Here is a 16,180-nt window from a genome sequence, read left to right as displayed (position 1 = left end):
CAGAGAGTCATCCTTGGCTAAACTTCTTGGTTCCACATTCTTACCCCGGCCAGCAGCCCACAGCCAAGGACTGCCTGACACCTGATAGAAAAGTCCAACCCCCTAGGCTTTACATGGATCCAACTCTGTGGTGCAGTTAATGATTCCAAGCTCCCTGTGGGATAAGGCTGAGATTAAACTTCAACTGAGGCCACATTCTTGCTTAACATCTTTCCTGTTCATCCTGCTTTCTTCATTCCTTTCTCCTGAGAACCCTTTCCCTGTCCCCAAAACCATTTGTATTCTAATTCCTGCTCAGGCTCTGCTCCTAAGAGACCTGACCTAAACGATCTACCTTCAAGGGTTCTCCATCTCCCAGGAATTGTCCAGGGCAGAGTGATCATCCATGAGTACCTAGCATTAAGGAACAAAGACTTGCCACTGTTTGTAAAGGCTGTAACTATTAGTTATTCATCTACAAATATTATTTTTAAATTTTATATTTATTGATTTTAGAATGGGAGGTGGAGGAAGACAGAGACACAGAGAGAGGCATTGATTTGTTGTTCCATTTATTTATGCATTCATCAGTTGATTCTTATATGTGCCCTGACCTGGGATCAAACCTGCAACCTTGGCGTATCAGGACAATGTTCTAGCCAGATGAGCTACCTGGCCAGGACCAAAATGTTATTTTTAATGTAGTATTTAAAAAATCTTTTATTTTTATGTTCTCTTGGTGGTGAGTGCTTGCTGGACTTAACCACCCCGCCCCAATTTGAGTCCAGGACACCATAACAATTAACCCTGCACATGTGGGTGAGGAGACATACTTCCCTCAGCTTTTCTATCAGACCCTACAGAAGAATCATTGAGCATCCCATTCCCACTCCACTGACTTCAGGCGCCCTAGCTTGCTGGCATAACTGGAGGGGCTCTGAGGTGGTTAGAGTAAGACTACTGCCTTCCCACACCTACTCCCATCACTCGTCTGGCAATCTGTGTGAGTGGAATCCTTCTCCAGAGTACAGCAGAAGGAAGGAGCAGCAAAACATGACCACAGACACACACACTTCTCTGCACACACACTATTCACACTTAAGCAGAATTCACTGCACTTTATTCCCATTCATGACCATAAAACCCTAAAAATTATAAATGCAACATTTGTTTTTCAAGCTTTCCACATCTGTAAAGTTGGCAGTGGTCCAAATCACTGTCTGGCGAATGTGACATGGGGCCCCCACATGGCCAACTTGTTTCCTCCCCATTCCTGAGGTCACGCTTCCCAGATCTCCACTCTCTTCTTCCTTTTGCTGACACTGCGATGAGTATGGACGCTCAGCTCAACAATATGTGAGTGACAGATCCAAACTTCCACAAGCTCCAATCTCTAAGACAGCTTTCTGTGTTCTCTCCCTGTGTGAGTAGATAAAGGCAGTGGACAATGGGCGCCCACAGAAATCCTCCACGGCCCGCCTGCACATTGAATGGATTAAGAAACCACCCCCTTCACCTATACCACTTACCTTTGACGAGCCATTTTATAACTTCACTGTCATGGAGAGCGATAGAGTCACCGAGATTGTGGGGGTGGTGTCTGTGCAGCCAGCTAACACCCCTCTGTGGTTTGACATAGTTGGTAAGTGTGAGTCCTCAGAGCTGTGTGGGGCAGTGTGATCAATGACTGTTTGGAGTAACTAGCAAAAAAAAAAACACTAATGATTAGTGCTAAAATTATTAAAACATGTACAGTGCTGGAATGCAAAAGAGCCAGTAAAATGAATAATAGACCTGTGCTTTCGTTCCAACTCTGTAGCTAAGCTGAACAGAAAGTGCTCTCTGGCTGAATTTTCCATAGTATGTTATTTACTGCAATCTTAATGTCTCTCTGTGTGTCATATAAATTCTATTGTCACACTTGGCTAATCTCATTTCTAAATGTATTGATGGTACTAGACTTGCTGTCCTTCATTTCTCTCTTTTTCTTCACCTTTTTTCTGCATTCTGTTCTTTTTTTTTTCTGCTCCCGACTGCCCTGCTTCAAGGTGGCAAGCATGCTCGAGAGATGTTCTATATTCTACAGACAGCTTGTGGGCAGAACTGTTCAACAGAAGGTACCCTTAGTGCAAACACATTTGCTAAAATACAGCTATCCAATCTGCCTTTTACAGTTTTTTAAGCAAATTAAATGACATCCTTCATAACTGCCTGTGACAGGCTGAAGTTCAGCCCACAGACTCCATACATGCCTCTAACGGCTATTGCATTACTTGGATCCAGTGACTCTTTTGTTTGAGATTTGATGGGGTTTGGATTTCGGGTGGGGGTTGTTTTGATTTATTTTTATGTTTTTCTTTGCTTTTGTGGTATGTGGGCTTTTGTTGTTTTGTTTTCATCTTGTTTTGTAGGTTGGTCTATTTAACTGAACCTTTTCCAATTTAGAACTAAATTAAAACATATCCCCACTCGTCTGCTTTGCAGCAGTAATGCCATTCCTAGACACACACACACACACACACACAGACACACACACAGAAACTCACCAGGAAGAGTTTCCTGGCTGCTGTCCACAAAAGGAAGGGCAGGAAATGGAACCTAGATATATAGCCAGTGAGAGCTTCCCTCAAGAGCTCAATAGAAAAAGCAGATGGGAGTATGCAGGCTAGGCCTTGGGAGCGAACCTTTGAATTCCTTGAAAGCAAGCAAGCAAGCAAGCACACCAGGCTGCAAAAGGAGAGGGTAAAAAAGCACTACTGCCCTCAAAAACTGGCAGGAAGGATGAACAGAAAATAAATTCAGGACCAGAAAATATCACAGGCTGTTGCTAGGAGGAGAGAGGGGAGAGCGTGCGCCAGCCCTGGATCTGACTCTGCTTGCGCTGCATCTGACTTCCCACGGTTCTCCGTGGGAGGCAGGGAATCCAGAGTTCTGGTCTGGGGGAATCATTTCCTTCCACATGTCACTGCCTGGAAGGGATAAGGAACCTGCTTCTGTTCCCAAGAATGGCTGGATCTGGGGAAAGCATTTAGAACATTCCACATCTGTTTTAATGAGGCACAGAGAAAGAATGCCCCATGACCCCCAATCAGACCTCAATAGAGGGTCCTGTGAAGTGCTAGAAAAAAGGGAATCATTTTATGGAATGATCGTGGAACTTCTTTGTTTTACTTAATTGGCTTTAATCACAGCATCGCTGTACATGGCCATCCTCATTCCAGGCTTTCAACTCCTTCTTCATTTCTACTTAATGCATTTGAAATGGAACTTCCTCTGATCCATGAAAGATGTCTCTGCTTCTGTATCTCCTCAGTAATTTTCAGCTCATTAAGTTATTATCTGCTGCAGCTTCTTCTGTCTTAGTGAAACAAAGGGCTGCATATATACATCTCCTGGTTGTCTGTGCTATCACCTTCAGTGATCCCTTCACTACCACCCCCAAAAAGTGCATTTCAGTGTCAACATGTGCCCTTGGTCCCGGGCCTCCAGGGGCGTGTGTGATAGAGACTGACTCCTTCTTGATAGTCCATAGGAGAATACAGTCAAAACTTGACCGGCTATGAGGTTCCTTATGTGCTATCCTAAGCTGTGGGAGGAGCTGCCCCCTCTCCTCAGCCACCAGTTTATCCCCCTCCTTCCCTGACTTTCTAATTTGCGAGCACCTCCACAGCCTGACAGCAGTGCTTCTGTCCCTTGCGAGATCCATGCATGCAACCTCCTGACCCTCAGCACATCCTACCACCTTCTCTACCCACCCCCAGATGTCCTTGCTTATAGCTCTCTTCAAAAACTCTGCAAGCACACCATTCTCTGATGCCCAGGCTGACCCCAGTTAGCCGTGTCGACTTTGCAATTTCTCGGCATTCCTGCTTGTGTGTGCATGTGGTTGCATATAGGTAAGCATGCCTAGTAGTTCTGCATGTAATCTTACTTGCATGTTTTTATCTTATTGTTATTAGTGCTATAGTATATTTTCATTCATGTTTATCCTGTCCATTCTTTGGAAATATCTCCAAGTTCAATGCCTTTCTCTCCTCATCCCTTCCTTCTGCCAGTGTTTCTGTTGCAGTGTACCAAGGGTGCATGAAGTAAACAGTGGTGACCAATGGACAAGGCCCAGGTAGCCAATGCCCTCACCCTACATGCTGCCTGAGACTGACTCAGAGGCAGTGTGACCTTCTGTTGTATTCCCAGCCATATCAACCACTGCACCTCTGACAAAATGAGAACACTCCAAGGTGAGAGGGGCACTTTACAAATGACAGCCCTCCCTGGAAGGAGTCCCTTTAGGCTGCTCCAAATATATTTCTGGGAATCATTATCAAAAACATGGTATCAGTTTTCTGTTTCTGCCTCTTTGCATTCCTGAATGTTATACTCTCCCCACAGAACCTTTTCGGTTTTGGTAGACTGAGTAGCTCTTTTAATCGAGACTGCAGGGTTGTCCCTCTGGTCCGTCATGTCTCCCTCACGGGGATCTCACTGGACATCTGGTAACATCTAGCCGAGCTTCTACAAATGACACTCACTCAGCCAGGGGCCCAAACAGAACATGATTTTATTTCCACTCCCACATCTAGCCAACAGCGTCTTGCAACACCAATGCGATTCCACTGCAAAAGTAAAATCTTTTCCCCAGGTGCTGGTTGCTTTCAGTATAGAAATGATCTCTCTTCCACCAAATCTCCCATTTGAAAATCCTTTCTAATCTAACAGTTTTTTTTCAGTCTACCAACGTCTTTTTCTTTCTCTACAAAAACTCTTGTTTTCTTTATCATATTCAGATGCTTTATCCTCACTTTCAAGATTTCTTGCTTCTTTTTCCTTAGCCATTGAAACTTTGCTCTCTCTTTCCTTCCTCCTTATCTAAGCATGTTCCCTGGCCAAGCTAACAATAGAAGGGAAATAGAGGGAACAGTGCTTTTCAATGGGTGAGAAACCCAGAAGTGCACTAGAGTTGAATCGTAAGAGTAGACACAAGGCATAGATCTGAAGTGAGGTCTCAGGTTAAAGTGTAGGTCTCTCCTACGTAAATACTCTATGACTTTTCCGATGGGAGTCCAGGCTTTCTTCCTTTATAAACCTAGTGCATTGAGGCACCTATCCTGACACTCAGGGTTACAGAGAACATAACATCTTGGCCTAGCACTTACAGCTTACAAATGCTGAAATTGGTGAATTCGCAGTAAATGAGCACAAATAGTGTTTGAGCATGCTTTCCTCCCTGAGAGCATAGTCTCCTCATTTCCCTATTTATATATCTACCAAATTATTGTTTAACTGCATTTGTTTCCTCCTACCATAATATGAATTCACAAAAACTGGTGGGCCAGCATGATTTTCTTCCCAAGCCTGGACTTCCTGTACCAAGGATCTACCAGTCACTTCCTTGTGCCCCCAAAGAGGCCTCTGCTTACAAGACGTTGTACAGCCAAGCCCTCCTTAGGTTCCAGAATTAGAAGCCCAACTTGTAACCCAGTTAAGAAAGCTGTTATTAAAAACAAATGTAATAAAATTCAGCTGTTCTGTGTTTAAACAGCCCAGTGCACAGCACATTCCTTCTGTGTGTTAAAAGAGGAGAAAATAAAGGAAACAAAATTAACCCATAATCCTTTGTGGCCTTATGGCATATCTTCACACTTCCCAGGAGACTGTATTTTTAAGTTAGTAGTTGTATGATTTACATACTCTCTATTGTGCACACAGTGAGATTCACCATTAGTCCCTAAATCCGTATCCCAATGGTAAATATTTGTATTGTAAAGACTACCATCATTACACACTTTAAATAATTCCTCTTCACATACAGCTTGATGGATAATGTTGCCACCCACTTTTCCATCTTCATGCTTGACTTAGACTACAACATTTTTTCTTGTAGAAAGTAAACGATAACAATATCTTTGTTTATTTGCCTCACCCAATGTATAAAGAGGGGAATGGCTGCTCTCTGATGGTGTGAGCTAGATCACAGGCCCCGCTCTACTGGAAATATCTCTCTGCATTGCAGGTCCATAAAGACTGCCTGGACCCTTACTGTCACAGGCTTCTGCAGATGGTGGGTTCTCGGGTGCTTCTGTCTCCTATGCTAGCACCTGTCCTTCTTGAACCTTGTCCCCAGTGCAGCCCTTCCATATGAGGGTTGAATCAAGTGGACAAGTTAAACTGTTTGGTAGCACTAGCAGCAGCCCTGTTCTCTACCTAAGGCTTGGACACATCTGGGTCTTCTCTCACCAAATGGTCATATTTCTTTATTGCCAAACTCTTACCCATCCCTCCTGAAAGAAGCCACATCTGTGTAGCATTTCTCATACAGCCATCTCTCCATCAGGGTGACGCTTTCTCAAGTCATCCAGTGTACTTCATACACGTCATTTCTCCTATTCCGCACTCGGCCCCTAATTGGATCCCAAACAGGCATCTCTTCTCTCCATAGCAACAATACAGACCATGGGAGCACACCCAAAGAGATTTTAGGAACATAGTAAAAAGCCTAACCAGTGATTCCCATATTCATTGTTTTAAGAAAATTAGCTTTAAATCTTATTCTAGAAGGGATTTTCCTTCCTGCCACTCTTTCCTGACCTCCACCCCACATCTCCTGCCATCCATGGAAATATCCTTTTCAGCCGTGCTGTGCTTGCTTCATTCCAAGGCAGAAAAATTAGTCATGATCAACCCATAACTGGAGCTTAACATTTTCCCATAAGTTCCGTGTACATGCAGAACTTGAATGAACAGCTTGTAAGTGACTCCCTCAATTCATTGAGATTCAGCAGCTCAGTGTTGTGGAAGCTTCTCACATAACACTTCCCCCTTGGTAACTACTAGATCTCAGGTAGTATTTTTATAATTACATGGAGAGTGGGATGGAATCATATTCTGGGGGAGGGAGCTGGAAGCTTCTCTAAAGGGGCAGCAGTGTGATATTCACCATTGAAGCTCATCATGGAGAGATGATGGTGCTTCGTGCCCTTCGTTAGAGAAAAATTTGACTAAACCGTGGCCCAACACCTGCTGCCCAGCATATTCAAGCAGCAGCTGCTGCCTCAAAGTGTTCCCATTCTTGTCCCATTTTTAAAAGCACTTTAGGACATTCCAACTTGCTATGTTTAACTTTAGAGTCTAGTAGAAATCCAAGATGCCTCTTCTGCTCTTTGTTCTCCCTATGACACTGGTCCTGGCAGAAAACAGTCACAGAGAAATGTCCCCTACACTAGTTATCTGTTATGTGGGCTGTTCACAACCTCGCTTTAACCATCTCTGCCGCACCCCCCCGCAGCAACGCTCAGGCTGTGACTGTTCTAATTTCCCACTTTGTTGAAACTCAGACCAGCTTGGCGGTGTCCTCCCTTCTCCCCCCTTTTGTTTAGCCTAACGCTGCTGCTGCAGCACACTCTGGCTTTGCATGTTGTGTTACTGGCTCTGAGGAAGCACATCTTGTTTAAACGGAATGCTGCTGGTGAAAAGGGACTCCTTTCATTTGATAATCTCACCCCAGATGAATTGGCCACGGTTTCCTATGGAATGAAATCACCTTTCAGGCTAAAAGGGAGCCTGAAAAATGAGCCCTGGGGGAGAGACATGGAGTTGTTTATGAAATGGGATGCTTAAGTGGTAGGTTATTACATTGTGTGAGGGTTGATGGTGAACTGCTGGTCTAGATTCTGCGTCCCCTGTCAGAAGTTCATTTTAAAACACTGGGAAGATTTCAGGAACCTTGTTGTAAATGGATTCCTGGTTTCAATAGGAGCAAATGCCCTGGAAGCAATCATCAGTGGCTGTTCGCCACACCAATGGACTGAGAGATACTCCACAGCCTCTCTCAAGCACTCCCAATCTGCTTTCCCCTCATCCATCTCCCTGACCCCTTCAGAGGTCTCTGTTCTAGAGCACTTGAAACAGTAAATGAAGGAGACACACACATACACAGGAAGAGAGAACTAGAAAAACTGGCAACCCTAACAGTAGCCAGAAACACCATCTGATATGAAAAATGAGTAGTAATAAAGGACACAATCCATATGCCCTATGTAAAATATGTCAATTTCATGCCACTAAGCCTGTGAAATGATGATGTATTTCTGCATGGGGCCCGAGGACAATGTGAGTCTTGGGCAGTTGAGGGAGAACCTATAGGGTTGACCCATTTAAATAGCTGCTGAATTGAAATAGGTACTTGAATATATTTTATTTCATCAAAACAAAAGATAAAAAATAAATAGTCGCCAAAACCAGAAAATCTCTACTTGCATGTTCTCTAAACCAAAGTCTTATAATTTGCATAATTCCTATTTTGCCTCAATCTACAAATTTTCACCTTCTGAAATAATTGGTGTTAGAAAGTGGCCTCTCTTCCCATCCACCCCTGCAAAAGTAATCAGTGTCCTCAGATTTAAGGAAGTGTAGTAGTCCCCCCTTATCTTTGGGGGACATGTTCTAAGACCCCCCCGTGGATGCCTGAAACTGCTGATAACACCATACCCTACATGTACTGTTTTTTCCTACCCATAAATGCCTGTGAGAAAGTTTTATTTATAAATTAGGCACAGTAAGAGATTCACAACAGTAATTAATAATAAAAGAGAACAATGATAACAATATACTGTAATAAAAGTTATGTGCATGTAGTCTTTCTCTCCCCAGTACTTTTTATTTTTCAGTCTAAATCTCATCCTGAGTGTATGTAACCTGCCCTCACAATAAATGCTTTGGTGTCATTCATTTCAAGGGTCCCTTGCTGACATATTCATGTAGGCCCAATACTTGCTGGCACAAAGCAAAGCTGTCGATGGGAACATGTTTCTGTGCATGCCTTCCACCCACAAATCTAATAATGCCTTTTCCACCTCAGTGAAACACTTACCACACATGGTGACTAGACCTTTGCAGCTTGAAGTACAACAGCAAAACTAGTTCAAGTTTCTTTTTCCTACTTCACAATTTCACAAATAGAAAATTCACTCTTGGAGCTTCTGGCAAAGATAGAGGCATAGGTAGATATGCTTTGCTTCCTTGCATAACCAATGATAACAACCAATTTAAAAACAAAAAACAACCAGAACTGCCAGAGAGAGATTCTACCTCTGGGAAAATCAACCTGTATGGAAATCCGACAGCCAAAGAGTTAAAGAAACATTCATCCAGACTGGTAGGAGGGGCAGAGAGGTGAAGCCAGGGCAGCAAGGATGTGTGACAAGGCAGAGGCTTGTGGACCTGGATATCCCACATTTGTGTGTGGATAAGCTGGGAGAAACAACTGGGGAGGGAGACAGACCGCACAGCCCAGGGTTCCAGCACAGGAAACTAAAGCGTCAAAAACCTCTGTGGGAGTTGTGGCAATGGCGGAAACTCCCACTCAAACAGGAGAGTCTGTTGGAGGGGACTATGGGATCCTAGAACATACACAAGCCCACCCATCTCAGAATCAGCACCTAAAAGGGCACAGTCCGCTTGTGGGAAGTGAGGGAAGTACATGAAAGCAGAGCGAGAGCCAAGCAAGGGGCATTGTTCCCTCTCTGACCCCTCTACCACATACAGTGCCACAACACAGCCAAGTGGGTTGACCTGCCGGGGCAAATACCTAAGGCTCTGCCCCTTACAATATAACAGGTATGCTGAAACAAAGAAGTATGGCCCAAATGAAAGAACAGATCAAAGCTCCAGAAAAAGAAGCAAGTGAGGTAGAGATAGCCAACTTAACAGATTCAGAGTTCAAAACACTGGTAATCAGGATGATCCCAGAAATGATTGAGTATGGTCTCAAAAGAAAGAAAGAGGGGAAAGCCATACAAAGTGAAATAAAGCAAAATATACAGGGAACCAACAGTGATGGGAAGGAAAGTGGGACTGAAATCAGTAGTTTGGAACAAAAGGAAGAAATAAACACTCAGCTGGAACAGAATGAAGAAACAAAAATTCAAAAAATGAGGAGAGGCTTAGGAACCTCTGGGAAAACTTTCAACATTCCAACAACTGAATCATAAGGGAGCCAGAAGGAAAAGAGGAAGAGCAAGAGATTGAAACCTTACTTAAACAAATAATGAAGGAAAACTTCCCCAATCTAGTGAAGGAAATATATATGCAAGTCCAGGAAGCACAGATTGTCCCAAAGAAGTTGTATCCAAGAAGAAACACAAGAAAACACAACATAATTAAACTACCCAAGATTAAAGATAAAGAGAGAATCTTAAAAGCAGCAACAGGAAAGGAGACAGTTACATACAAAGGAATTCCCATAAGACTGTCAGCTGATTTCTCAAAAGAAAGGGGCCAGAAGGAAGGGGCTGGGGAGAAGTATTCAAAATAATGAGAGGCAAGGACCTACATCCATGATTACTCTATCCAGCAAAGCTATCATTCAGAATGGAAGAGCAGATAAAGTGCTTCCCAGATAAGGACAAGTTAAAACAGTTCATCATCACCAAGCCCTTATTATATGAAATGTTAAAGAGACTTATTTATGAAAAATAAGAAGTTCAAAACTACGAACAGTAAAATGAAAACAAACCCAAACTATCCATAACCAAAACTAAAAAACAAAAACAAGACCAAAAGCAAATTAAGCTAACAACTAGTACAGAAACAGAATCACAGAAATGGAGATCACGTGAAGGGTTATCAGTGGGGAGGGGGATGGAGAATGGGGGAAGATGGGAGAAAAGGTACAGGAAATAAGAAGCGTAATTGTTAGCCACAAAATAGGTGGCAGGGAGTTGGTGTTTAGAATAGTCCAGGAAATGGAGAACCCTAAGAGCTTATATGTACGACCCATGGACATGAACTAGGAGTGGATGGGAATGTTGGAGGGAGGGGTGGTGCAGGGCAGAGAGAGACAAAGGAGAGAAGAAAATGAGACAGCTATAATCAGCATAATCATGCTGATGATCAGCTGGGATAGTATAATCAATAAAATACACTAAAACAGAAAGAAAAGAAAATTCGCTCTTATCACAGATCATAGCATCCCCAGCATACAATTTTTTTCTTTCCTTAAGTCAAGAATTTTTACCCTTCCACTGAAATGAAGAACCTTTCTGCTTTTTGTTTGGTGTATCCAAATTGCCAGCATCACTAGCCTTATATGCTTTGGGGCCATTATTAAGTCAAATAAGCATGACTTGAGTGCAAGTTACAGGCTTGCAAGAGATAACCAAGCTGGCTACTAAGTGACTAAGGGGCGGGACAAAGGGACGGCTCACGCCTCAGGCAGGACTGAGCTGGGCTGCTCAAGATTTAATCACACTAAAATGACATGCAATTTAAAACTTATGAATTCTTTATTTCTGAAGTTTTTTTATTTAATATGTTCAAATCACAGTTTCAAATTAAACTGGAGATAAGGGTGGGCTACTGTAAACAGCTTGGTTAGCAAAACACTATAAAATTGATTTAAATGTGATTTAAAACATGATTTCAAACCCACCAGAGATGTCTTAAAAAGCTGCATTCTCATCCTTTTTTTTTTTTACACAGGTCCAAGAATATTTTATGTTCTTTCTTTGAAAGTTTTTTTTTTCAGAAGGTACCACTTGATGGCAAATTATGTTCTTTTGCTCATTAAGATGGTTATTCAAGACACTTGAATCAGCCTTACATTTGATTTCATAGGGTTGTCAACATGAAACATTCCCCTTGAAAAGGACATGGTGACCTACAGCTTACTTCCCTTTTCAGTCTAGATTCCCTCCCCTTTCTCCTTATCCTGTTTTCAAAGCATCTTTTTTAAGAATTAATAATTCTCAGTAAATCAGTTAAACATATTAATTGGATGATGAGTCCGTTTTTAGATGAAATTTTTGAAAAATATATCATCTCCAGGCAATTCTCTGATACCCCTGTATCTGCATACCTTTAATTAAATGTCAAGGGCAATTATGTTCTCTCGAGAAATTATATAATCTTAAGTGTGTATGACAGCTGCAAGCAATAAGTATTTGAAATATAAAGTGTGCTTTACGACCAGTTTTTTAAAATAACCATATGACAGTAGTCTTCCCCTTATCGATCATTTCAGTTTCAGTTACCTACAGTCAACCTCTGTCCAAAAATACCTTTGTCATAAACTTCACGTAGACATCACATCATCTCACATAGAAGAAGAAGGGCAAGTTGAGTACAAGATATATTAGAGAAACCACATTCATATAACTTTATTACAAAATATTTACTGTTGTAATTGTTCTGTTTTTATTAGTAGTTAATGTTAATTTTTTAACAGTACCTAATTTATAAACTAAATTTTATTATAGGTATGCACGTATAGAAAAAAACATGGTGTATTCAGAGTTCGGTACTGTCCTGGGTTTCAGGCATCTAGTAGGAGTCACTCCTTATTCCCTCTGGATAAGGGGGAACCAGTGTATTTATTTTGTGTCACTGTATCAAATTCTAGTAGTTCAAGTAAAATTCTCCTTTCCCTCACTCGTTTCCTCATTTGTAATCGTGATATCATAGAAATGTCATATAGTATTGTTTATCGATCAGCAAAATGGAATGGAAAGAATGTTGACTGTAAAAGAATCCAAGATTCCATTTCTAAAATAAGAAATTCAGTAAATGCATTGCCCTGTGTGCTGTAGCTAAATAAAGTTACTGAGAACAAAATTAATTGACATCGTAAAATGTCAGACAAAAATAAACAGAGCTTGTGAACATATACTGATATTTCACTAAAACTGTTCCGGCATATGAAAACTATAAACCATTATCTTCTCTTTCCCCTAAAAAAAGATTTATTTTGGAATGATCATAAAGCACACTTTGGTTCACAGGGATGGGAAATATCTATAATAGTTTTGATAAAGCTGCTGTTATCATAAGCACATCATTCACACACTGTGGATTATACCTGGTTCGAGGCGGAGGGCAAGTAAAGTTTTCTAAACTTTTGTATTAATTGTTTTATACATTGATGTACATAAGCTGATGTTTTCTTCAACTTCTTTCCAGATTTCATTCTGTAAATCCTCCATAGGCTTTCTTCTTTAGGGAGAGAAAAACAATTCACATGGTCCAAGTGGCATAAAAACATATAAATATCCCAACTTGCAGGTATAAAAAATTTAATATGAAATTCATTTTTTGCTTTTTTCCCCCCACTATGTATCATTTTATTTTTGAAATAAAAATGAGGGACTCTGAACTCTACCAACCAAATGTTCACCATCAATCCTGGAGTAGATTTAAGAGTGTCTACTCACTTTTGTTAGTCAGAATTGGGCTACTTGTGTGCTTAGACTTCAGTCTACTTTGGAAAAGCAAAAGGATGGACAAATTCCTAGCACCAAGGCCGCAGGGGTTGATGGGCCTTTAAGTTTCTAAGTGTTTTATGGAGCCAGTTTACGATGCTCTACTCTAACATCAGTGCTGAGGTTACATTATTCGCAATACATTATTTTGGGGTGACACTTGCTATGTATTATAGAGGCTATGTTTTAAAATATGAACTAAGTTAGAAATAAAGAGGTCTCATTTAGTGTGCATAAGATTGAAACCTGAGGGTGCCTGTGCTTCAATACATGTAATAACTTCTCAGATATGCTAATTTTATGTTTTTGTGAAATCATTAGGGGGGAATTTTGACAGCTCTTTTGATGCAGAGAAGGGTGTTGGGACCATTGTCATTGCAAAACCTTTGGATGCAGAGCAGAGGTCCATTTATAATATGAGTGTGGAAGTCACCGATGGGACTAATGTTGCTGTCACTCAGGTAAGTTGTTGATCTCTAACAACAAAGTCCTCTTTTCTTGAATTTACAAAGAGAAGAACATCTATGTTGTCTGAATTAAAACACCATGATGCTCTTCAGCTCCTCCTTTGTTAGCCACAGTAAGTTAGAGCTGGAGAATACCTAAGGCCACATTCATTTTATAAACTATGATCAGATGAGTGCTACAGCTAAGGTCACACAGCATTAAAAATAAAAAAAATAAAAAACAAGGCCTGAGGCCTCGGTGCCTTACTCCCTAACTCCCGTCTCCTGTTTTAGCTTGTGTGCCAGTGGGTCTATACCCTGGCTGCACTGTGGGATCTCCTGGTTGGGGGCACTGGGCAGAGTTGAAACCACTAAAGCCTGGGCCCCACCCCCAGGGATCCCACAGAGTTCTAACATGCAGCCAGGGTTGAGGACCACTGCTTACACTCCGCTACTTGAGTTTTTGTGAAAGGACATGGACGCCAGGAGGAGGAGAAAAATCTCTGGGTGAGACCAACACAATGGTAGATATCAGTGTGAGGCAGGTTTGCCCTAAATATAAGAAAAATGGTTTTGTTTTATATATATTGATTCTTTTTAAAGAGAGGAACGGGGGAGAAAGAGAGAGCATCAATTTCTTGTCCCACTTATTTATGCATCCATTGGTTGGTTCAGCTATGTATTCTGAGCAGGGATTTAATGGCCAGGGTTTGTTTTATATTTTAGCCTCAGAGACCTAGGCAAATTACATAGTCACCCTACCTAAACCTGCTGTGTTTCAGAGTATTTTCAAGACACTTGGAAAGGGCACCATGGTTGAGATCCTACAGGAATTATATAATCTAAAAGAAAGCCCCAAGCCTAATATAAAATAACTCACTTGCAGTATTGCTAAATCTTTAGTGCTAATTCATTCAAATGGGAATTTCAATTAGGCTTTTTAAATTAGCCATGTCTTAGCAAACCAAACCTTAAGTTTTTAGCATCACTTATTCTCTGTACCTTCTCCCCCCTTCTCCTTCTCCCACTCCCCCTGTTGCTAACCCTCCATGTGATCTCCGTAGAAATGGAGATCCATGGAGAGATCTATGGAGAGATCCATAGAAATGGAGATCACATGGAGGGTTAGCAACAGGGGAGTGGGAGGAGGAGAAGGGGGGAGAAGGTACAGAGAATAAGTAGCATAGACAGTAGGTAGAAAATAGGGGGGAGGGCAGAAATAGTATGGGAAATATAGAATCTAAAGAGCTTGTGACACATAGACATGAACGAAAGGGGGGAATGGTGGGGGATGGGTGTGCAGGGTGGAGGGGAGTGAAGGGGGGGAATGGGACAACTGTAATGGCATAATCAGTAAAATATATTTTAAAAAAACATAAGACATATTTGACTAAAATACAAATAAAGCGAGGAACCATATTTAGTTTCATACTTCTCTCCAGGATTTTTGAATAGTTGAATTAAACAGCAATTCAGTGGGCTCAGAATGTTATAGAAATACATTAACTATTTTTAGAATAAATGAATAAATAGAGGATATTGTATATTCAACAGGACCTAAATGGCCGGTATGCTGGACCCAAAGCACAAAACTGATTCATGGTAACCAAAAAAAAAAAAAAAATCAGTGAAACTGTTATTTTGGAATTTTATTAAGACCCAATGAAACATCACTTCACAGCATTTATTTCACAAATATTTCTTGAGTTCATACCATGTGCAAGGAGCTGCACTAGATGCCTGAGGTCACAGTAATTCAGAATTTTAAAACCAGACGACTGATGTACACCAACTTAAAAAAATTAACATGGAAGCATACATTACAAGAATTTGAATGTACACATTGTTTGAGCCCCAATTTCATTGATTTTATTTCAAACTTATCTCCAGAGCAGTTTGGAAGGAGTTAGAGAAATGAGGTGAACTTGGAGCTTCCTCTTAGCAAGGCCAAGCTAAGCAGGTTAATAATGGGTATCAAGAGATTTCCTTGTCAAAAGCTTCTTAGTCACTCTGTGTCTCTAGGGTTGTGACCTTCTCAAGAAGTGAGAACTAACAGTTTCCGAGGCATAAACTTGTATGTCATCATTGCTACCATCAAAAACCCATTACTCCATCCATGGGGTTGCGTTGGGCCTGGACACCCCAGAGCCCCTGCCAGTCCGGGCCCCCGCTCAAGTCTGCCACAGCCCATCTGGCAGCAGGGACAGCAGCAGTTCTCTGAATCAGTCAAAGTCCTCAGTGTCAAGGACATTTTACAGAAGGCTGTCTGGGGAAAGACAAGTATCCTAGGTTTCTTTTAGAAACCGCTGAAGTCTGCTCCAACCCATGACCCTAATGATTCTACCATCAGACACCCTTCACCATATAACTAAATAAATGTCCTGTATCCCCAAAACACCTGTTCAGTTTTCCTTCGGGAAGGTTTCTCTACCTTGTTCATTAGGAACCATAAAACATGGTATGACACAAGCTTCAATCAGCCATAAACAACACATGGAAGTTTAC

General features: G+C 41.5%; 1 protein-coding gene across 3 annotated transcripts in view; it reads left to right on the top strand.

Annotated features, from left to right (window-relative positions):
* The window catches only part of FAT3 (FAT atypical cadherin 3), a 515,463-nt gene that overhangs the window by 385,736 nt on the left and 113,547 nt on the right, over positions 1-16,180 (top strand). For 2 of the 3 annotated variants that reach the window (XM_037042798.1, XM_037042797.1), the window contains exons 5-6: positions 1,411-1,621; positions 13,551-13,690. In XM_037042798.1, the coding sequence (XP_036898693.1) occupies positions 1,411-1,621; positions 13,551-13,690 (351 nt within the window). Of the gene's footprint in view, positions 1-1,410; positions 1,622-2,027; positions 2,097-13,550; positions 13,691-16,180 lie in introns of all 3 variants that reach the window. The other variant, XM_037042799.1, reaches the window with a different exon arrangement.

Source organism: Sturnira hondurensis, unplaced genomic scaffold (assembly GCF_014824575.4).
Source record: "Sturnira hondurensis isolate 20B ecotype Veracruz unplaced genomic scaffold, ASM1482457v3 Scaffold0003796, whole genome shotgun sequence".
Taxonomy (NCBI): domain Eukaryota; kingdom Metazoa; phylum Chordata; class Mammalia; order Chiroptera; family Phyllostomidae; genus Sturnira; species Sturnira hondurensis.
This window is presented reverse-complemented; position numbering and strand designations above follow the sequence as displayed.